The 14,878-nt window shown below is 38.8% G+C and overlaps 1 protein-coding gene across 2 annotated transcripts in view; it reads left to right on the forward strand.

Moving 5' to 3' along the window:
- ABTB3 (ankyrin repeat and BTB domain containing 3) overlaps positions 1–14,878 on the forward strand; it is a 221,861-nt gene that overhangs the window by 138,138 nt on the left and 68,845 nt on the right. For both annotated transcript variants that reach the window (XM_014053732.2, XM_014053733.2), the window contains exon 2: positions 11,979–12,128. In XM_014053732.2, the coding sequence (XP_013909207.2) occupies positions 11,979–12,128 (150 nt within the window). The remainder of the gene's footprint in view (positions 1–11,978; positions 12,129–14,878) is intronic.

A 14,878-nucleotide genomic window follows, 5' to 3' on the forward strand; every position in this document is an offset into this window, starting at 1 on the left:
TGCCTTTGCAAATCTAGCAATCATTTATTATATCTAAGCCTAGCAGCCAAATATTAAATGTGAAAAATGCATTTTCTCTTCTGCCTAGTCAAATTTCTTTTTCTGCCTTTCATTTCTGTTTGACGTTTGCATTTTTGTTTGCATTTCCCCCGTGATATTTCCCCACCCATAATCAGATACAATACTCTGTTGTCACATAGATTTGCAAAAACAAACCTAGAAATATTCTATTTTTCACAGTCATTCTAGAGATTTGCATACAAGGAAGGAAGGAAACTGATTAAAAAAACCCATTGCAAATGGTGCAAGCTTGATTGCTGCCATATTTGGGTAATCTTGTTTCTCTCCAGTATTTATATTTGGAATAACAAGAAATCATTATTTCAGAAAACCTGCTGTTAAAATATAGAAGAAATGCATAATTAATTAAATGTGGCTGTGTTCCACCATAGCTAAATAATACTTGCAGAAGTAGGGTCAGCTGGTCTCCCAACATATGGATGCATAGACAACACACAAACAAACATAGAGTATATACATACAATGTCTAACAAAAAATATATATCCATTAGTTGCTACAAGAATGAGACTGCAGTTGGTATCAATAGCACCTTCATTACTATTTTTAGGATCTAATCCCCACCGTAAACCCTATCTTTAGAACCAAAAGATTGAAGAAGTGATAGTATTACTTTATATTGCACTGGTAAGGCCATATTTGGAATACTGTGTCCAGTTCTGGTCACCAAGATACAAAAATGATGCTGAGAAAGGCAACTTAGATGATAAGATGTCTGGAGGCTACATTATTTGATGAACAGTTAAAGGAACTAGGTATGCCTAGTCTAAGGAAGACAAGGATTTGGGGTGATATGATAGCTGTCTTATGGGACTCTCACAGAGAAGAGGGGATTGACTTATTCTGCAAAGCATCTGAGGGTAGGACAAGAAGCAGTGGATCAAAGAAAGATCCCATCTGTAACTAAGAAGAAGTTTCCTGACAGCGAGAACAATTAATCAGTGGAACAGCTTGCCTCTTAGATTTGTGGATGCTCTATCACTGGACATTTCAAGAAAAGATTGGACAACCATTTATCTGGGGTGGTATAAAGTCTCCTGTTTTAGGCAGGGAATTGGGATTCTGTTTTGCAAATTCACGAAAAGAAAAATAGGGAGAGGGGAAATTCCAAGTGATATGATTTATTTATTTTCTATTGTATCACTAATTGCGTTGAAAACATGCCATGCTTAGTATGTGTTTAGCATTAAAAGACATACATGACTACAGAAAAGGTAGTAAGATAACAAGCTAACAGCAAACACCCCAACTAAATAACTACCAAGACCAGAAGAGCAGACATCTCTAAGAAACAAATGTGGTCACTGCCCTAGGTCAACATCAAAGGGGGATGTTTTCTGTTGGAGAAATAGTGAAGCATCTTTGATGGATTAGGAAGACAGTTGAAGTTCAGGATTTTTTCATTACATCTCTCTGTAATTCCGCAAAAAGGTACAGTAACATAGATTAAAAATTGTATGTTGAGAGATGTCAATGCATTTTGGATGGTTCTAAAAATAACTTCAGTTACATGGATGGTCTTTCCAGACAAGGATGGCAATAACTCGAAGGGAATTGCTAAACAGAAAAAAATTAAAATGGAATGATTGCTACGATAGCCTCATACAAAGCCTCAAGTCTAATAATAGAGTTATACTTCTAGAATGAGGCTGGCCTTTGAGAAGACTACAAATTACTCTTCCTCTTTGGAATTCAAAGTGATCGTTGCTTTAAGGGAGCTGGTATGACTTAAGCGTTTATGCTGTTTTGTTACTCAGATTATGATGACTTTCCCTGACACCACTTCATGCAAAATGAATCTGAATAGGCAAAATGATGTCCAAATTTGACATGGAAAATTGTGTCCTGAATATGCAAACCAACATTTGTTCCACTGATATATTGCATTACAGTGGATTTTTTTTTTGCACGCAGTTATTCATGAAAAACAGGTGTTTGTGTGTGGATGTGTATATGTGGAAGTGAGTTAGTATTTCAACTGAGAGTTTTCCCCTTTCTAATGCAACACTTCATGGCATTAGGCCCAACCCAAATACAAAATGTAGTTCCAAGAATTTTACTGCTGTTTATTTCAGTGACATGAGAATGGGCTTATATTGCTTTCATGCTAACAAGGAACAATCTGTCTCTTTCCTGTAATTGCTTGTTAGTTGGAATAAACAAGGTTTGAAAAAAAAGGGGTGCTTGATTTGCTGGATTATTAATCATACCACTGTTTACTGTTACAGACTCCCCTATCCAATACAGAATTTCAAAGAGCTGTCAATCAGACATTTCTCTGAAGCTCCAGGGTTTATTTAGATTTAATGTAAAGGAGTGTCTGAGTAGCATATATTCATATGTAGGAATGTGCTTTTGCAATGAATTAATATACCCTTTTAAAACACACAGGAACATGCATCATAATGCTTGATTAAATAATATATTAATAATTCCTTTTTTATTTGCTCCAATGAACAAGTGTTCTGTTGGGATTTTGTAAAAGAAGAAATATAGGTTAAAGGAGTTTTTGCTCTTATCTTGTTCTGGGCACCTATCTTTGCAAAAACCATTGGCCAAAGAGTTGGAGCACCAGAATAGCCACCCAATTAAAGCCTTTTTCAACTGATGGCATAACAATATCTGAATAAAACCTGTAGTACATGAGCATTGTGATCTCTTCCACAGAGTCAGAGAACGTGGCCATCCCATGATAATACAAGGATTTTGCCTTTTTATCTACTTTATTTTTGCATTAATTTATTAATATTTATATCTTGATTTTCCTCTAGCAGCTCAAGGATGCACACAAGGCATTCTGTCCCTCAGTTTTTTCTCCAAAACAGACAGTCTGTTGAACTGAGAGTGCCTGGCCAGGTTCTGTGTTTCTGTGACTGAGGATGGATTTGAACATGGAACAGCCCACTCCTCCGTTAATTTTTTTAACCACTAAACTACACTACATTCCCTGATTCCTTGGCTGCCTGCTTGACCCGCCACTCGGTTAGCCAATTACATCGTACCGAGATTGTCCGTGCTTTTATAATCTTTCTTCAACACTCTTTGTCAGGCAAAAGTGCTTAGTTCTGGAACTCCTATTTTTATCTCTGGTATAGCTGTCCTCTCTAGGATTGTCGAGGTCAAAAAAGACGAGGTAACACATTGATGCAGCATAGTTGAAGCCCTGTCATTTTGTATCTGTGCCATTTTAACATTTCAACAAATGGGGGTGACTTTAGTTGCAATGCCACAACTGATACCTTACCTCTGTGATGGCGAACCTATGGCACACCTGCCACAGGTGGCACACAGAGCCATATCTGCCAGCACATGAGATGTCAGCACGCATGGGCACTCTGGCCAGCTGATTTTTGGCCTTCTGGAGGGCCAGGGAGGCCGTTTTCCCCCTCCCCAGGCTTCAGGAAAGCCTCTGAAGCCTAGAAAGGGTGAAAAATAAGTCCAGCGGGCTTTTGCCCTGCCCAGGCTCTAGAGGCTTTCCTGAAGCCTGGAGAGGGTAAAAACAGCCTCACCTGGCCTCCAGAGGAAATACCAAGCTCAGCTTGGAGGTGAGTAGTGCAGCATAAATGGGGGGTGGTTTGTGCATGCAAGCACATAGGGGTGTGCTGGCACATGCATGTGCTTTGCACACATGCCTCACATTTTTGGCACCCAACAACAAAAAGGTTAGCCACAACTGCCTTACCTCTTCCAACCTCTTACTCTTCTCCCTGGGGTGTTAGTGCTGCAATGAAGTTAACCTTTATGCAGTATACTGGGTTACATCTCTGGTGTTGACCAGTTTTTACTGAAAAATAAAAAAAATGTGTTAAATTTTATTGAGAAAATACCCTCTTCCTCCACCCTCAAATTCCGCTTTTAGATTTAGAGAGGAACTATTTATAGTTTTTATAAAGCTATTCTTTAGGTCTTCATGAGAATTGTTTCTACTGAAAAATTTCTAGTGAAGAAACTTTGTGATCTTAGAGTCCATTTGCTGTCATGGTCTGGTAGTATTGACTTTTTGCTTTAATCTACTACCCTCTGGTGTGAGGAATTTTTATCACCTCCTACCTCAAATTACTTGAAGAGATGTGATGTCTTAAAAGAAGCACACATAGCAACAATATAGCATTGGAAGAAAAGGAAATACAGACTTCAAAGCGAGTAAGAGACTCATATTTATTAACAAGTGCATAGAACATCATTTCTGAATATGAACATTGGGAGCAGTTTGAGACAATTTCAACTAATCTTTACAGCATTTGCTTATTGTAAACCAAAGCAACATGCCTAGATACACTTTAGCACTTTAGATACACATACTACCAGGCATAATTAAATAGTTAGTAAAGTTAATCAGCGATCCATTGAAATAGTTCATTGAAAAATGTTTCTGCAGGCAGGTTTCACTAAAATTAAAAGGTTAATTTATTTCTATCCCATCTTTCTGGCAATAAATAACACTCGGTGCAAATAACAAAAATAAAAGCAGTGTAATTAGAAATAGAAGTAAAAGAACTTAAATTTTATCTCTGGATTTTCAGGCATGAACAGATGTATGTTCTTAACCATTAAAAATGTACATAAAAAGCAGAACATTTTCCAAAGTTCTACAGCCAGAACACATTTACATACCAATGATCTGCCTAAAAATGTTTTATGTACCGTTAATAGAATAACAGAAAGAGGAACCAGCCCACTTCTTTTACTAAAGAGATGTTAATCCTGAGAACTCTGAAATATTGTGTATTGTAAAATAAGAGAAAAGTGGCCTCCTTGAGTCAAGCTTGACTTCTGATGACATCTCGGAAATTATTTCCCAAATGTAGAGGTCAGTAGTTTAGTTTAGTTTAGTTTAGTTTCACTTTATTTGTATGCCGCCCTTTTCCCTGGGGGGACTCAGGGCGGCTCACAGTTCAAAAGGGAGGGGGGTTTCACTAGTATTATCCAGCTAATGTTTCTAAACCTCACCCATGATTAGTCATTTCCTTATTGGAAAGACCTGTCTTTACTGTTCGGTTTGCTACCAAAATCGTGCTTCATTGTCATAACTGGCAGGTAGTAGACAGGAAACAGTCTACCGCAGCTTCTGGGTTAGGGTTAGCAGAGAACAGATACTTCAAACTGTGTCATGTCAAATTTGAAAACAAAAGACTTTTGCAGCAAGTCAAGACCCATTTTAATCCAAAATTTATATTTCTAACAATAGGATAGCAGCCAACCAATTCTACTCGCAATTATTTATTTTATTATTTATGCACTGTAAAGGAATATTTCACTAATTCACCTTCCAGTCAGCATCAAGGACATTTCTCCCTGTTCATTTTTTTCAGGCCTTGCACAATTTTATACTACTTTTGTCACCTTTCCCCCAAGCTAATGGATTCTAATATTTTTGGTGTGCCCAGATCATCTTGCTTAGTCTCTTCCAAATTTTATTCAGTCTGCTGTATCTTTTTTTCCAAATGTGGTGATGAGAACTGTATGTAGTATTCCTGGTGCAGATGTAGCTTATATTTCTATAGAGAGGCTTTTCAGTGTTAGCAGTTTCATTTTCAATCCCTTTCTCAAAAATCCTTAGCTTGGCAACTTGGGTTTTTCATAATCAACATGTAGAGAGTTGACATGTTCATCGGTCACTATGACCTCAAGGTCTTTTTCTTGGATAGTTAGAAAAACATCTGTGTGTATCCAAAGTCAGTGTGACTGTCAGTCGTTTAAGTACAGGACAGGACAGGTCAGGTCAGGTAACAGAAACCTCAGAAAGAATTTTATTTGATTGATATAGGCCAGTGATGGCTAACCTTTTTCTCCTTGTGTGCCAAAATTGTGTGCGCGACAACACGCACACACATGCTGACACCCATAATGCAATGCGCTACGACCACCTGCGCTCCCCCCCCACATACACTTGATCCCTCCCATGCCCCATTTTGAGCCTAGCAGGCTTCCCTGTTGCCTCCTGGGACCAAATATGGGCCGCAGGGTTTGTGTGCCGCACCCTTCCCACACCACATTTTGGGCCTAGCAGGCCTCCCTGAAGCCTCCTGAAACCAAAAACAGGACTTGGGGGGGGTGCCATGCCTCCCACGCTCCTCCCAGCCCTTGTGCATGCGCGCATGACCCCACCATCACCTGCGCATGCATACATGGCCCCAACAGCCCCTTGCATACATGCACATCTTCCACATGCACAGCAGAAACCTGAAAATCAACTGACCAGCAGGAGGCACGCACAAATTCGTGGTGAAGCTCAGCTGGCCGACGCCTCACGTGCCCAGAGAGAGGGCCTTGTGTGTGCTGTCTGTGGTACACATGCCATAGGTTTGCCATCATGGATATAGGCTGTAATAACAGAATCTTGAAAGCTGAAGTTCTCTATCTCTCCCCTTTCATACCAAAGACAATCAAGGCAAAACAAAAAAAAAACAGCAAGGTTTTTTTTTTCACTCTCCGCACTTAAGGATCTAACTCTTTGAATAACTCTTACTCAAAAAGCAGGTGGAAGCTGTGGTTAAGTCTTTGTACAACATCTTCTGCATCAATCTTACATAACATACTGCCAGATTACTCATACCCTGTTCACTTCTAGTATTGCAATTTGCTGTACAAGTGCTGTGTGATTGTATGCTAGACATGGATTTATTTATTTTTTTGCTATTCAACTGGTCATTGAGACATATATGAATATGAGAAAGTACATAAATTTAGAAAAATATATATGATAAGAATAGGTTTGAATATGGAATATTTTGCACGCCTATGGAGAATATGGTTTCTGAATTGATAAGAGTAGTATATAATGCAAAAAAAACCACATGAGCATATTTGGAGTACTTAGATAATGATTTAATATTGACTAGGTAGTAGGACAATGATTTGTGTTACCCCCCTTTTGTTTATTGTATTTGTGGATATATAAGGAATACTTATAGTTGCATTAAAATACGTTGGTTGGAGACTTCAATGTCTATGTATTTGTGCAGGTTGGCCATGTTTATTGTTGACTGAGAACTGAATGATTTACAAGTGTTTGTAGGATACAACAATAAGTGTTGATCTCAAAATTAATGTAGCAAAGTTTAATAGTTGTGACTGTCAGAGAAATTTGAGTGAATAATTAAAATGTGAATTGCAAAAAATGAGAGCAGAAAGAAAAAAATTGTGAAATTGGAGAAATTTTAAAATATGCAAATTCTGAGAAAAAGGCAATGGGCAGAATATGGTCTGTTGTGAAGAACTAAAATTTGTCAAACGAATTGGAAATATCTGTGTGGACAAGCATACTTCTGCCTAATTTGTTACATGAATGTGAGAGTTGGATACATCAGAAGAAACCTGAAAGTGGATATAGTGGGAATATGGTTCTGAAAAATATCTGTGGTAAAACAAAGTAAGGTCAAGAATTAATGGATGATGAATAAGTCATGAGGCCAAGTATGATGCTCAAGCATGTAATCTAATCCTGAATGACACTGATCAGCAAATGCAGTGCTAAGTAATAAAGTTATCATTCAATTACATAATTTTCCAATGACAAATGACACCTGGTTCCATTATTAAAGTTTATAGAGATGTGTCAGAATCTTTGATTTAGAAAGACAGGTAGAAATAAACCAATAACAGCTAGGGAAACAAAATAAGTTTCTCATTCTGCAGCTGTATCAGTTGCTGGTTTTCTCCCAGATTCAATTCAAGGTGTGCTAGGTATAAGATTAAAAAAAGCATTTGTGGAATTGAGGTCAGGTTATTTGAGGCAGTGGTCTCCAACCTTGGCAACTTTAAGACCTGTGGACTTCAACTTCCAGAGTTCCTTAGCCAGCTTTGCTCTGGGAACTCTGGGAGTTGAAGTCCACAGGTCTTAAAGTTGCCAAGGTTGGAGACCACTGGTTTGAGGGACCGCTTTTCCAAAATTATCTCTACCCATCCCATTAGGTCCTGCAGACAAAGCTTGCTTCAGGTTCCATCTGTTAAGAAATGCCACCTATCAGGGGCCAGGAAGAGAGCCTTTTGTTATTGTGGCACATACACCCACACACACTTTGAAATTTGATTTCCCCAGAGATCAAATTGGCCCTGACCCCAGCATCCTTTTGTAAGGCCTTAAAGATTGGCTTTGTCCCCAGGCTTAGGGATCAGGAAGTAGGCTCAGCCTGTGCATTGATTATATTGATTTGGACCGATGAGTCTGGTTTGACCCAGACTGCTGTTTCTTGTATTTTTGTTTCTTTCTTTTTACATTGTAGGCCATCCAGAGTCATTCATTTCAGATGGGTGGCCATATAAATGGAATAAATAAATAATTCAAGTTTGGAAGCCTTGAATGTCTGCATGTTTATCAGATTAAGCTGTGTGGTTGAAGCAGAAAAAATATACAGTTTATTAAAATTATGCTGAAACAAAACCTTGGAATAGAGAGCAGACATAGTCAGTAATCACTTCCCTCAGGGTTGCTAACTTTTCAGTTCAAATAGGTCACCTTGAGTCAGTATTTTATGGAACAGCTCATGTATATCATGCAATCTCAGTGTGAATGTATGGGTTTACAGTATCTCACATATATTCTTGCTGTCATCTGCTAAGAGAAATGGAACTGACTATGTCTCCTCATTGCTTACACAACCGTTCTGACCTTATTTCAGTTTAAGCAACTATTTCTTTTTCCCAACTGGACTGAAATTTAGTGAGTCACCTAAGTTGGGACAGTCTACTAAATGGTTGTTATATGTGGCATTTGCCAACCATTTGTTTGTTTTTCCTGATTATGTTTTTTAGTTGTTTTAAGAACGAGGCACTGAGGTAAATGAATCAGCTTTTATTAACGTAGAACAGGCAACAGCGAACTCAGAACACGAACGAACAGAAGCCCGCCTGACAGCTCTTTATATTTGACAGCTGTCAGGCGGGTAGCCAATCGGTGGCCGGCATTTCTCCCGCCGGTCGGCTGGTGCGCCAGAGCCAATCAGGAGCCTGAGGCTCTGGCCGCGCCTGCTGGCTGCGTCGGGAGGACACAACAGTGTGCATATGTATTTTGGGTTTTTCTATTTATTTAACAGATTGGAAATCTGTTTTTTTGGTGTAAAAGCTATGTCCTGACCAATTTCTTACATATGCCTAATTATAAAGAGGAAAAACTAACCATTTGGAACATCCTTCGGAATCATAAACCACTACCCTGCATTCCTTATTATTCATAACATGCAAGTTATAATTTTTGCACTCATAGCAGCTGGTGCATATGATGAGCTCATAATGTGCATGGCTCATGAAGTTGGTCATTGGCAGCTAGTTAGAGCAGGATAACAGAGAGCTGCCATACACAATCAGTATTTTTTTTTTCATGGGATTTTGTGAGGTAATTAATGATCAAGGAACTAAAACGTTTGCCGTTTCTCCCATAGAAACTAGTCTGTTAATAAGTGTTTTAGGAACTCACTATGGATTGGATGAGCTGTTTCAAGTATATAATTTTATGTTGCACAGTGGGCTAAGACCCCAGGGTTCTATATTTATATTCTTTTAAAATGTATTAATTAAGCAGTACTGTGATTAAATCTATTTAGTTGTAACTTCTCTGCAGCATTTCTTGTACTCATAAAAACCCAGTCTTTAGTAGTAATAAAATATGCACATTATCACCAGTTCTGTAAATCTCTTGCTTGTTGGCTGAACATTAAAAAAAAAAACAATTATCAGAAAAGTTAGGTGGCCCACTGTAGCAAAAGAAATGAAAAGTTTCATCTCCCCTTAAAAGCTTTTCTATTAATTCTCCAGAGGCATCCATAAAAGCTTATACTATAATTATTATGTTAATTTTTGAATATTTCCAGAATGATTTTTTTAATATACTTCACTATACGAAGTTTCCTTGTATCTTTCAGAATATATACAATATATCACAGAAGCCAGTACCACCCCCTCACATTTTGTAAAACGGCTACTTGGGCCCCATTTGGACATTAACTCACTTTTTTTGCCAGCAGTTTGGACATCAATGTGTGTTGCGTTATTTCGAGGGGACAGCACATTTACACTGTTATACAAGCTGTATGCTCACTACTTTACATGATAACCAAGTGTCATTTCTTCAGTGTTGTCACATGAAAAGATATATTTAAATATTTACAAAATGTGAGGGGGGGTGTACTCACTTCGTGATATACTGTAATTGATGGATGGACAGGGATTTATTCTCAAAATAAAGATTTATTGAAGGCAGGTTTGATTCCTATGTGCTGTCCGGAATGACTAAACCAGTGTTTCTCAACCTTGGCAACTTGAAGATGTCCGGACTTCAACTCCCAGAATTCTGGGAGTTGAAGTCCAGACATCTTCAAGTTGCCAAGGTTGAGAAACACTGGACTAAACATAATGAATAGAATCAGTTTTCTGATGTGCGATTCTGCTTGTACCAGCCTGTCAGCATTAGGAGATGTCGTGATGATGCTGGGTTAGTATATTTAATTTCTGATAACTGCTTCCAAGGCTAGCATAGGCTCCACATGCTTATCTATTATCTACTATGCAAGAGAATTGGCAGTTACTTTATTTTCAGAGATTAACCTGGATAATTGCTATAAGTGCAGACTGCTTTTCACAAGCACTGGTATTTGCACTTTCATCAAGGAAGGCTAACTGCTTATGAGTTAGAAGAAAATGTGTTGTTCTTCTATTGACCCAGAACAAGAATATCTTAAGAGAAAAAGAGATGAATTATCTTGTGTGGAATTGATTTTGCAGATGTCTTTGTTATAGCTCTGTTAAGCTTTGCTTTCCAATTATGAAAAATAAGGTCACTCAAACATTTCTCAGCCATGTTTGTATAGCTATGTTACAATAATACAATAATACAATAGCAGAGTTGGAAGGGACCTTGGAGGTCTTCTAGTCCAACGCCCTGCCTAGGCAGGAAACTCTATACCATTCCAGACAAATGGCTCTCCAACATCTTCTTAAAGACTTCCAATGTTGGGGCATTCACAACTTCTGGAGGCAAGCTGTTCCACTGATTAAATGTTGAAACAGTTGTTTTAGGATGAAATAGTCAACTTTGCTTGTGATTTGGAAGATAGTCAGTCTTTTGAACTATTCTTTAATCAAGCACATTCAATGAGAAACAATGGCATATACTGGGAACATTGAGGTCCACAAGGGGGACAAATGGTAAAATATGTGCCCCAATATAAACTATGCCACTTATGTACTTGGACCTGACATCACAGATATCTACAAAAATGGGCAGCTCTCATTTCATCACTTGGGTATTATCCTGGTTAGGAACAAGTAGCTATGACTGGGAAGGAGTCATGGATTGGTGTTGGAGCACATGTTTTCACTGTATCAGGTGCCTGATTTGATTTTCTATCATCTCCAGTTTGAAACAATGTCTGGACACCAGGGTTGAAGTTGAGCTGAAGACCTTAAAGAATAAGAATAAAATTTATTCTTAAAGTTCTTAACATCCTAGAGTCCAAGGGTGGGTTCCGGCAAGCACTACTGCCGGCTCGCTCATGGGCGTGCTGCATGTGTGTGCTTGATGCGCGCTGTGCGTGCATGCACAGTGCAACAAAAATTGTTTTGCGCATGCGCATGCGCCAAAAACAAGATGGTGGTATCTATGGCGCCACCTGGAAAACCAGTTCGGGGATGTGGCAGGTCTGAGTCGCTGCTGGTTCCAGCGACCCAGGCCGCCAAACCACTACCGGTTTGGCCAAACCGGTCTGAACCGGTAGGAACCCACCACTGTTAGAGTCACTGGCAACCAAAATACATACTATTAAACTTGACTGATCAATGCTCAGTCTCCTATTGTAGGACAGCATGGTAGATTTTAGTCTGTTAAACTGAAAACCTTGCAGTTGTCTGGATTTTATAACCACATTGAACTTTTCATCCTCTCTTCTTTCTGCTTTAACACCAGGTGTTCCTTGCCTGCCAGAGAATCTGAATCTTCACAAAGAACAGCAAAGGTCAAATAAGCCAGGAGATGTCCAGATGTTTAGCCAATCAGAATTGCGAACCATCGAGCAGTCGCTGCTAGCTACACGCGTGGGAAGCATTGCAGAACTTAGTAAGTGCACATAATGTTTTCTAACTCTTTTCTCCTTTAGGTTTTTAAGCAACCACATCCCATTTTATAAACACATACCCCCAGAGAGCAGGTTTGTGGTGAGTATCTACTTGTAACATCAGTTCATATTCTCTTGGTGAAGTTGTTCAAAAGATGATTGTTTTGAATCATGATGAACCTTTTTGCTATGTAAAAAAATAAAGCCCAGGCTGAACCTGAACAGTGCATATGTATTTTTCATTTTCTAAAATATTAAATATTAAGAAAATATTATGAAAATATTAAGAATATTATGATTAGAATATTAAGATCAAATTAAACATTAGTGAACATTCCCTTCTGCTTCAAGGTCATGGAGCTGCATACAGTATGTTTGAGGACAGGAAGATGGCAGATAAGGAAAGAGTTATGTGTGTGTCACAGAAATGTGACACAGGATTTTTGCATTCAGCCTTGAAAAGCACACATCAAATTGTTTATGTATAGATATGTGGATAAAGGTAGTCCTTGATTTACATCTATTCAACTAGTGACTGTTCAAAGTTATAATGGTATTGAAAAAGGTGCAGCTGGTCCTCGTACTTGCAGCATCCCCGCAGTCATGTGATCAACATTTGGGTGCTTGGAATCTGGCATGAATTTACAACAGTTACATATTGGGGTCATGTGATGGTCATTTGCAAGCTTCTCAATCATCTTCTGGCAAGCAAAGTCAATGGGAAAAATTGAAATTACTTACCATATTTTTCGGACTATAAGACGCACTGGTGTATAAGACGCACCAAGATTTCGAAAAGGTAAGTAAGAAACAATTTTTTTTGTTCTCCCTGGCCCCCCTGGAGCACTCTGCAGGTTTCAGCAGGGATGGGTAAGGCAAAAAGGCTCCTGTTTTTCACCGAAACTGGGACATTTTTCATTTCCCCTAGCCCTGCTGAAGCCTGCAGAGTGCTTCTGGGGGGGTGGGGGAAGGCAAAAACACCCCCGTTTTGGTGAAAAATGGCCCATTTTTCACCTGTTTTTCACCAAAACGGGGGCATTTTCCTCTCCTCCAGCCCTACTGAAGACTGCAGACTGCTTCTGGGACAGTGGGGGAAGGCAAAAACACCTCCATTTTTGCAAAAAGCAGACTGGTTTTGCCCATTTTTCACAAAAATGGGATGTGGGGTGGGGCTTCGGGGGGCCAAAAATGCCTGTTTTCGGTGTATAAGATGCACCAACATTTCCATGCTCTTTGGGGGGGGGAAAGGTCCATTTTATACTCCAAAAATACGGTAATGACTGCCTGCCCTCTCTAAGCGGTTTATAGAGTCAGCATATTGCCCCCAACAACCCGGGTCCTCATTTTACCGACCTCAGAAGAATGGAATGCTGAGTGAACCTTGAGCTGGTCAGGACTAAACTTCTGGCAGTGAACAGGGTCAGCCTGAAATACTGCATTCTAATTACTGCGCCACCATGGCAATGATTAAATGAAAAAAACTGATCTTAAGAACTGATGTACGTTCAACCACTAAAAAGATCTGCCTTCTAACCCGTACTCTTCTCTAGATGCTGTCTTGGGATCTGCAGATTTTATTGGATACAGAGGCTTCTAATTTGGAGTGTAGACTTTATCTCTCAGCTCAGTGTCAGTTCTCTGCAGGTTACAAATGCTCAGTATTTTGATTTGGGTCATTTTTTTCTAGTTTTTCCTTACTTCAACTTAACTTTATATTTAATTCCAGCTGTGCCCCCATTTTTGCTACTGTATTGCAAAGACAGACTTAGTTTGTGCTTAAACCTCTCATGTTATCATTGGAAGTAGTAATCAGAGTAACTGATATGCTTCAAAAAAGATACACAGCAATAATAATTTGTTTTCCCTACTTTGGAATTTTGTTCTGTAAATGCTGTATCCTTGATTGAGGACCTGCTGTTGCTAGGCAACCCATAGTAGGAAATGGTCCCTTGTTGAGATTACTTTGGTGTTAAAAAGCAAAGCAAGACAATGATAGAAAGGGGAACAAAGAAACATGATATGGATCACGGAAGAATAGGGACCAGAATTCTTAGGGCCTCAGACAATATGCTGTCAAGAGTCTAATGTTATAAAGATAAAAAAGAAACTTAACACCTAAAATGGTTACGATACTGATTTGTGTCTGATTTCAAAATTGGTGTTTGTTTGAATCCTTAGAAAAAAGGAAACAATAGGATCTGGCATGGGAAACAACTGAGCATAAATCATTGCTAAATCTATATGGAAAAATCACAAGGAAGTTTCACTGTATGTCAGCAATTTGCACAACATCTAGAAGATTTTATGAAATGTACATACCGTTGGATTTCAACATAAGAAAAAGTATCTGAAAAAACTAACCCAGTTATGAAGCTCAAAAGTGGGCACATTTTTCAGTATAGATTCTTCGGACAGTTTAGATAAAAATGCTAAAGCACTGTTTTCTTTAACAGTGGTTTACGAACTAAATTTATTCAACATGTTAAACCATAAACACGTTTAATGAATGATAATGGCTGGGTTTATACAGCATATGAAACCAACATACATTATGGTTTAGTATGATGTGCGAAACCAAATCTATTAGATTAATTAGAAATTGTATTTAGAAATGACCCAAGTTCTAGAGTTATTCAAAGGGAGAGAGAATATTATCTCTTTCAGTGTTCTAGATCTGTGATGGCGAACCTATGGTATGCGTGCCACAGGTGGCACACAGAGCCATATTTGCCAGCACTCCAGCCCTCAGCTG

Source organism: Thamnophis sirtalis, unplaced genomic scaffold (genome assembly GCF_051295495.1).
Source record: "Thamnophis sirtalis isolate CommonGarterSnake01/CBP01778 unplaced genomic scaffold, rThaSir2_p1.2 scaffold_9, whole genome shotgun sequence".
In the NCBI taxonomy this organism is placed as follows: Eukaryota; Metazoa; Chordata; class Lepidosauria; order Squamata; family Natricidae; genus Thamnophis; species Thamnophis sirtalis.